The sequence below is a fragment of the Magallana gigas genome, chromosome 7 (genome assembly GCF_963853765.1).
Source record: "Magallana gigas chromosome 7, xbMagGiga1.1, whole genome shotgun sequence".
Lineage (NCBI taxonomy): Eukaryota > Metazoa > Mollusca > Bivalvia > Ostreida > Ostreidae > Magallana > Magallana gigas.
The window spans coordinates 25119159-25128996 of NC_088859.1; the positions used below are offsets into that span (position 1 = coordinate 25119159).

At 37.0% G+C, this 9838-nt stretch overlaps 1 protein-coding gene across 1 annotated transcript in view; it reads right to left on the bottom strand.

Moving 5' to 3' along the window:
• Nucleotides 1-4801: 4801 nt before the first annotated feature.
• Nucleotides 4802-9838, bottom strand: part of LOC105348985 (HUWE1-associated protein modifying stress responses) — a 6344-nt gene continuing 1307 nt past the window's right edge. Inside the window, exons 2-4 of the mRNA XM_011458609.3 lie at nt 8180-8251; nt 7530-7838; nt 4802-7107 (exon numbers count right to left, since the gene is read on the bottom strand). Coding sequence (XP_011456911.1) covers nt 6878-7107; nt 7530-7838; nt 8180-8251 — 611 coding nt within the window. The 3' untranslated portion in view covers nt 4802-6877. The remainder of the gene's footprint in view (nt 7108-7529; nt 7839-8179; nt 8252-9838) is intronic.

Consider the following 9838-nt stretch of genomic DNA (forward strand, 5'->3'; position numbering starts at 1 on the left):
CTATCAACCCACCTGCAATGCGGTGGTCTATAGCTTACCTGGATACGTGCCCACCCCTGCAGCGTTCCCAAAGATACAACTACAGGGTCCAGGCCTAGGCACCCTGAAGACAGCTCTGAAAGGGACTCTGTGCACCAGGTCCAGGGGGCAGTCCCTCAGCCTATGCAGTCAGACTAAGAATTCAGAAAGCTCTCAACAAGGCTGTGGTACCGTAGATGCATGGGCAGAAGTGAGTGTTCTTGTGAGGAGGTTTTAGAACAAATTGGAGTCCAAGCCCCCATCAAGAAAAATCTCACTTTGTTGCAAAACAGAAGTGGAGCCGAATTTAGGGGATATATGTTGCTGGCCTGTTTGACATCAGCTTGGTTCAGCACACACATCAGGCTGATCAATATGTGACCTACATTAAGGACTGGATGGTGTTCGAATGAATATCTTGATGGATCAACTTGAAGCACTGTGTCATCACCCTGCATGAGGAAGATATCCAGATGTCTTATGGTTGGGGTTAGGCCTTTAAGACAATTAGACTTGGTTTCCCAGGTCCAGGGGACAGTCTTTAAGGATGGGGACTTGTGTGTGCATCACTTTGGGCCAGCTTTGCCCACAGAATACCTAATCAGTTTGAATAAAGATTCTGGAAGCCCCTATTTAGGCCTATTTTGGTAGATACTGGGGTGGAAGTGAGTGTTCCTAAGAGAAAGTTATACCGCATCACAGTGGTTTCTGCAGTACTAAGCTATTTCATGATGGACAAGATCTCATCAAGTACATGGAGGTGCCCACTTATCTGCACAACCTACTGTATACAGGGTTATTTTTGCACCGTGTTATTTTTGCCCATTAACAATTGCAAACGATTTCGCCCCGTCTTGAATTTGCCCTTTCATGTCAGCTTTAAGTACTCCCAGGATCAGCTGACTTTGCTGGCTTGAAGAGTTCAGCCAGTTATATAGCACAGACCAGGTAGGCGCCTTATCATTGCTGATATGATGTCCCAACCATCACTTCCATCTAGGTGTAGAAGTGTGAGCTTTACTGTCAACCTTAGCGACTTGCCCTGTGTGGGCTGCCATAAGTGCACAAGAGCCCACTAGTCATGGAATGTATTTGCTGAGGAAGTCAACGATGTGGCCTCATTTGCAAAGCCAAGAAGCTGGACATTTTTTTCCAATTTTGGAGGAAGAGTCCAACATTACAGCTGACCTTTGTCCCACTGCCAGTGACACAAAGGCTGGCTAGCCCTCTATCAGAGAAATAGCACTAGGACTTTTAGGCTGATCCAGTGATATCCACTATCCCAAATGTGAGAGTGGTCCCATGTCAATATTAGCAGGTGTTCCTAGTTTGCTTGCATTATAGGGGTTTTCCCTGGGCATTCAGAGAGCTCCCCTTCTTTGGTAGGCCTAACGACCCTTACTCAGTCTAATGGTCTAAAATTAGTCTTAGTTTGGATTGGACTGGAACCTGAGCTTGAAGATCAGGATTTGCTTCTTGCCAGCCCAGCATTTGAACGCTTCTTTATTCACCCCAGCCTCTTTAGCTCTTTAGGTTGAATTAGGACAAGGTCCTCTGGAAAGAGACAGGGGATAGGGAAAGAAAGGGAGAATTTTGGTTGTTTTCAGAGAGTTAATGCAGGATGTCTTTTGTCTTTACCATTTTATGGTATGCTTGCGGCCTGTCACCAGATAATCAAGCATACCAAAGCCATACTGATGGAGTGTTTATTTTGGTACAAGATGATGCCTGTTTTGTTGGAACAAGTGGTCCTTACAAGAGAAACTAAGTACCATACAGGAGCATACATGAAGAGAGTGCACCTTGACTTCCTGGGACTATTTTAGACTCAGAAGGTATGTTTTGTTTATGATGGATCAGTTCTATAAGTAGGTGAATGGTATGTCAGAGGGCTGAGGTCACAGCCATTGAAGCAGTCATATAGTTTTATGTGAGGGTTGGATGCTCCCTCCATATATTTACTGACCAAGAGCGAAAATTTGAGAGAAAGCTGTAACCTGAAGAGGTTGACACCATACCTTTATAGGAAGAAGAAGAGGACTGCTATGCTGGTGGCCAATGGTGATCATCCAAAGAAGTGTCCAGATCGAGATGTCCCATTTGTAGGTAGATGGGAACAGAGGAAAGTTTAGGGATGGAGACAGGTGTGTCCTGGAGTTTTGAATAAGCCCTGCCATATGAGAAGCTGGGCCCTAGACCAACCAGAAGCAAGTGCATGAAGGTCCTTGGAACAACATCCCCCCTTCACCGGCTAATCAGCTTCCCAGTAAGCTGCCCCAAAAGCCCATAAAGATAAAAGGCGGGGCAGGCATGGAGCCTGTGGGCTGGAGTACCTCTACCCTTTCCACGATTGTGATGAGCAGACACAAAAGATGAGGGTTCATCCTTAATGACTTGCCCATGATACTAGTATACAAACCAGAGATGTCTAAAGATTCTTCTGCCTCATGCATCACCTTTTACCTTGATGGTAAATGTCTTATATGACGTCAAGGAGCATGTGACATTGGGAGACACTGCTATTATGACATCATCTAGATAAACCAGTCAAAGTGTACGGACGTGTTTTTGTTTCTATCTGGCTCGAAGAGAATAATCACCATACAATCGCGACAGACCTATTGGAGGCAATGGACACTCTGTGTAGGCATGTTGATGAGGATCCTCCGAGGAGCTATTGGTTGACAAGATTGCTCCATCTGGCTCTACTTCTCCTCGTCACTAGTGTCCTGCTTGAGCTCAGCTTTGACATCTATACACTCAAGGAAGTTGATAGATAGCCCCTCATGGCTTTTGGGATGGCTACCATCATCAATCCCCAGCCAAGACCCAGTAGCCCTTAACCCTTAGTCACACCAGGCATCCGATGGAGAAGACAATGTGGAAGAACCAAACCAGGCCGGTGGCTCCCTGGTCCCTTGGGAGTCCTGGCCCCCTTGAAGAGGAACACCATATCAGGCATATGAGCCAAACTCAGAATTCCGGCATCTCCCTCCCAGCTTGATATTAAGCTTATTAACAGTATCTCCTACCACTCCCAAGAACCTTAATGATATTGTTTTTGGTTTGGACAAACATAGTTTTGTGTGAAATTGTTTATGAATTTGTGAGAAAATTGTAATGAAGTTGATAAACAGTTCCAAGTATGAAAATGAAGACACTGAAGCCAGCCTGTTACAAAAATAGTCCCAGAAGAAGGATATTGCAGTCCAAAGTGGCATACTGCAGGTATGAACCTTCATTGAGAGGCTTTTGTGAGATTTGAACTTACCTTTGTACTTCAAATTATAAACATGTTCAAGGGGGGTGAGGGGCCATCTTGTACATTTAATGATAAAGCCCTAAACTAGCCAAAGCTGTTGCCAAAAGATATAAAAGAAATAAATATGAGATTCTACATGTTGTGTTGTATGCAAATTATGAGTTCAAGAACAGGACAATGCCTTTTTAATCACTTAAAACAGCTGTTAAACTGCACAGCTACAGATTTATTCAAAAGATTTAAAAATCAGAAATAATAAGAAGGGGGTTCAGCATCCAAGTCTTTCAACTCCATAAGTAGGTCCAGATGCATCATCAATGCAAGTTTGGTGAAGATAGGACAAGTAATAACTTAGATACAGGACCTGCAACAAAAACTTTAACCAGGTCCGGATGCCGACGCCTGGTTGGGGTACTTTAAGGTAGTAAGATTTTTTGTTTGGCATAAAATACTAGTAGAAAACAAGAGGCCAATAGGCCTTAACTGTCACCTGAGTAGTATATAACCCATACACAAACTTGTCGAGGAGTCTCATGTATGCATTTAATTAGGTTTCATTCTGGAGTAGAAAAATTATAGATTTGTAATGACGACCACCTCCCTGCCTTAAGTCTTTCAAAAAGAACTATGAAACCTATAATTTTGGAGAAAAACTTAAAGATCTGGTCTACAAAATCATGAATTCAGTTTTCCTTTCAGGTGTGTGGGCGCGAGTAAAGAAGATAATTTTTAAACATTATATATATGCATTACCACCTATACATCCATTTTGGCCCTGCCCTAGAGTCAAAACCCATACTTCAGGGGACATGAAATTTAAAATTTTAGTAGAGGACTTCCTGGTAAACAATTATGAATTCAGTTTTCATACAGATGTGTGAGATTGGAGAAGATTTTTAAACATTATATGCCTGAACACTATATTGCCATATGCCCCCCCCCCCCCCCCAATGTCCTGAACCCCTGACCCAGGGGCCATGAAATTCACAATTTAGGTAGAGGAGTTCGTGGACATCATAAACATGTATCCAGTTTTTTGCCCACTTGTGTGGGAGTGAAGAAGATTTTTTAAAGATTTAATTCATTTTTACTATATGGCCATATTGGCCCACCCTGCAGCCTGAACCCCTGACACATTAATTTCACAATTCTGTTAGAGGGCTTCATGGACATCATAACCATGCAAACAGATTTTTCCTCGCATGTATGGAAGTAGAGAAGAAGATTTTTGAAAATTTGGCTTTTTTTTTTTTGCATATTTGGCCCCACCTGTGGTGCCCCAGGGAAGGTAGAGCCATGAATTTCACAATTTAGATTCCTCTTACCATAGAGATGCCTCACACCAAAAATGGTAACAATTAGCCTTGTAGTTTTTAAGAAGAAGTTCAAAATGTAAAATTGTTAACGCGCTTTAAACGATGATGGATGAAAACTAAGGAAATAGCTTTGCAAATAAAAACTATGAATGTTGAGTTTTTCTCAAGCAATCATGAACAGTAAAATAAACAACAAACATCTAACTTCTTGTGATAAACAATTTTAATGCATAAAGCAGTTAACACATTTGCCTCTCATAGTTGGTAAAGGTCAACCTCTTAAAGATTTCTTTCTCATTCTTCCATGAAAACAAAATCTGAAAGCCCTTAACAATAGAATAACATGTATATGGCAACAGACACACTTTCACTCATATAAACATTGTTTATTACAGCTAACTCATCAATTCATTAGCAGCAACAACAATCAAAGTTTCCTTTCATACTATGAAAAATTGAAACAAGGGGAATTTACTCTGTTAATTTTTTTTTTATCCACTTTTCAAACAACACGTACACACCAACTTACTATATGATTATAATTTTGAGCAGAATGTACTAGGGTCTCAAGATTAAAACTTTTTTCTTTTCAGAAAAAAAAAACAGTTTTGCATTTTTCACATTCAATTTCTTGAAAACCGTGGTAAAAAAGACAATTATTGGATTGTTGAGTTAAACTTTAAACAGTATAAAAATAAATAATTATAAATTAGTTCATGTTTAGCCACTATTTCTGGAAACTAGGTACTAACTACCCACTACAGGTTGTTCACATAATAAAATCTATACAAACACAAAATTGCCAGCTGACAAAACAAGACAAAATATGATGTCTGAACCTTTCAACGGCTAAGGAACTTGATATTATCAAGAGTTATGTTCAAGTTATCATTTTCCCCAAATGACAGGTATTTTAAGCACAACTGAATTACAAGTAACTTGAATTCACAAATGAAAGGGAATGAAATATGAAACTCAAATAATCCTGAAAAAAAAAATTCTGTTGCCATCATACACTTTAAAATAATAATGTTGAGAAAAAAAATATGTGATTATTCAAAAAGACCAATTTTTGAAAAAAATTTTAAATGGATTTTTTGGTAAATCAAACATTTTTCGGAAACCAGTCCAAATATATGAACAATGATCTTGCAGGCAGAAAAGTAAAAACTTTGCATCACAAACTGAATATAAAATGAAACAAATATAACGGATCTAGGATATTTCATATAACTACATTATGGTACTACCCCCCCAACTCAGTTTGAACATCTACCGTAATCAAACAATATCATGTATCATAAATACAACAAGAGGTATAATGCCCAAGGTAGCAATAAATGATGAACATATGTGTCTTTATGATAGGGAGAAAACCACATGGCTTTTTTTTGTTTTTACAAACACTGCAACTAAAATTACAAAATGTGGTCACACAGATACAAAGAAACAAAATTTGTGTTTTAAATAAGAATGTAGGAATACACTTGACATTATCGTATCAGACCAATTCAACATCTGTACAAATTCGCCATTCATAGTAAATTTAAAGACAAAAATACCCAAGTTTGATACTCTGGCATCTGAAGACATGTTTTTTTGATAAATAAAAAAAATCTTTCATTAAAAATTGATTATATACCTGTACAGTGTACATGAACATTGTATGACAACAACTAAATCTAGATGAAAGCAAGAGAATTAAAGTGATTTGTTTTTTTCTTTACCAATATTTGTACTTTTCACTATGTTTGAATCAAATTTCATATAATATGGTCTGAAAAAAGATTCCATGATAAGATATCTTCTTGGTCTTAATAACAATAGCAATCAAATGACCATTATGATTTTTAATGACAGATGAGAACATTTTTGTAGAAAAAAAAAAGATAATAATATTACAAACCACAAATTGAATCACATTCTGTATTCTAATGGTTTTCTTTTTTACCTAAAATTACAGTGTAGCAAGTTATAGCTATGTAAACTGCTGTATCATCAGGTTTTGAAAATATCTCGATGTTGATGAAAGTATTCAAATAACTGCGTTTTGTACTTTTAGTCTGGGATAAAAAAAATGTTTTGATTAAAATTACTCTTGAAATAAACCGTTCTAACGTAGCAATGAGTGTGTTAATCTATATGTAAAGATGGAATTTGCTGGCAAATATCACATTCAGCTTGGATTCTTCAACATGAGTTAACCAGGTGTCTATAGAAAACCAAAAACTGACTTTAGAAACAGCCTATTTTTCCCCCAATCTTTTTTATTATTTCACTATTAAAACAGCCGACTTTTCTTTCTGGATGGTGAATCTATCAGAGTGTTATCTGGAGATGAGGTCCTCTTTCTTGCTGTGTCATAGTTACGAGAAAATTCATCTAGAATAAATCTGTTTAGTTCCTCCATGTTGCCGTTGCTCTTGGGTAAGGCTCCTATCTGTGGAGAGGCTGTAGCACCTTGTGACATGCTGAAGCCCATGGTGATGTTCGACATTGCACCATTTAGACCTAAAATTGCACAAAAATCTTTCAAATTTTAAAAAATGGCTATGAGGAAAAAAACAAAAACAAACAGTCTACCTTGTTTGTGTTTCTAATAGTCATATTATACAGTTTTCCAATAGCTCCTTTATCAAACCTGCAATAGAAACTATTCCTTAAGGCCCAAAGGGAACAATTTCTATCAAGGGTTTGATGAAAGAACTTTGTAATTCACAGCTAGTGGATAAAAGTTCTCATTTAAGTGATGTACATATTTAAAATGTCTAATCATTGAAGCAGGAGTTTTCAGTGTTAAAAAAATTGCCAGATCATCAAATAACATTAAATCAAAACTGGTATCAAGAAACTTTTCTGAGAATAGCAATTTTACATCTTCATCTACAAGATATTGCGTCTTTACTTATTCCCCAAAGATAATATCACTATACCTTGCAGTGCAATGGCTTCTCTGAATGCCTGAAGATCTGGTTCGTTCCCAGAAGATAGACTCTCTGGACCTTGTAGTCGTGGCGAGTGAGTTCTCTCCACGGAGAGTCGAGATGATTGTGAGTGCCTCACCATGGAGGATGCGTGTCTATTTCTGGCAGGTGGATTTTTGCCACACAAGAAAGCTAACAGGTCCTCTCTACGAATGTTTCTGCGTTTCTTTTTCACCCATGCCACAATGTCTCTGTTTCTGTATTGCTTTCCCTTTTGAATACCAAAGTCTACGCAGTTGTGAAGAGAGTCTACACCATCTGGAATAATTAAGGAAGTTGACTTGAATTAAGGAAAAATGTGATCGTATCAATCTTAGCTGGAGTAAAACACAACATAGTTCCCATTCATGGACGATTCATATTTTATTTATAACAATGAATGAAACATTTTCTAATTATCATTTGAAAATGTTGGAATAAAAAAAACAACAACAATATATTTGTGAAAATCTTTAAGTACTGAAAACTGCTTCAATCATATTGTATCCAAAATCAAATTTAGAATGTCAGCTTAAACTTTACATGAAAAATGATTATCAAAACAAAGGTGTTTTTTTTCATCAATTGTGATGCAACTTTAACTAAAAAAGAGCACATACCTTTATACAGACTTGTCACATTTGAAGCAGCGTTCTGAAATGGAACCCATAACGAAAGACCTTGATGGCGATCTGAAAATATAAGGAAACAAATGATTTCATTTCAGAACCAAACATCCTGGATTTACTCAGTGAAAGGATAGACTTAATAAGTTATAAGTAGGTAATGACATGTTGTATAAAACAAACAACCATTTTTTTTTTAAATAAGCAGGTGACTTCTGCACGCAATGAAAAGAGTGGTTCTTTTCATTGCGTGCAGAAGTCACCAAATCCTGCTAACAAAATTTTGAAAAAAGATCATTAAATTCTATATGAAACAATAGTTGGTTGCAATAGTGGTTGCAAAATTTGAATCAAAGTACTGAAGTACTGACGGGAGTTGATTTTATCGAATATCATTTATTCAAAATCAACGATATGTGATTTTGCATGGCAAGTACATGTAGTTTCAGTAATCGAAATATTTCTGAGAAATTGTATGGATCCAGGCAAGATTGAACTCTAGTTTTGTTCAACCAAACGCTCGGCTGTCTCTGTTTATCTACCACAAGCAAGAGAGACTCTGTTTTGTCGGATATTAACGGAGCCACCCAAGCGTCTGGTTGAACGAGACTACATTGAACTCTAGCGTAGGAATACATACGACTTAAAAAATATCTAAACTGTTTGTACAATTTAAAATCTTACTATTTTCATGTTATTAATAAATAAGTTTTCTTGAAAAACAATGCTTCAAAATACATAGCATCGAATTTATCGATTATTTTTAAAAACTAAGTGTTGTCAGCGGTATAATTGATTTGTGCTTAGGTCCAAACACTGTTTCACTTTCGCTTTGCCCGCGTAAGTGCATAGGAGAGTTGATTAAAATCAACTCCCAAAAATATATAGAATAAAATAGGTTTTCAGAAGAAAAAAAATATAATATATGAATGATTAAATTTCACTTCAGGAGATCATCTACATCCAACTTTTAACTGGCTCATTACTACAGCAAAAGGCTTAGCATTAGGGATGGGGCACAGCACTGGATACTGACAGAGCAGTCATCACAACCTAGCTACGCATATTATGCAGATGTATAAAAAATTTAAACATTAAATAAAAATGAACCTTCAAAAAACAATTCATTTTTAATGTTGCATGTGATCTCAAACAGCTGTCAAAACATAACATTCATAATTGTGCTAGTGAAAATTCATTCAAAAGGAATGAAAGGGAGGAAAGAATTTTCAATTATTAAATTTTAGATGACCATGCAGATAGCCAAACAATACACAGCACTAAGATAGAGATCTACAATGTTCTAAATTTAGATTCTCATACACTAAAGGTCTCTAAAGGCAAAGTACAGTTATGAATATATCTACCAACTTACACTAAACACAGGGTTGAAAAGTACTTTGTATTTGATTTCTTAAAAATATTATACATTTTTCACTACAAAAATCACTATAAAATCTTGTTCAAACATAAATTGTTTGAAATGCCACCTCGTACACTTGGAGAGATGAAATCTTAAGCCAAAATAAATAGGGTGCTTGGCTTCAGGTTGTCAAGTTTTCTTGACTCTTACTGTTCTGGTTATGCAAGACTTTCCTTACACATGCAACCTTCTCTTTTCATTTTGTGCATTCAGTTTTCAATTTTATTGGG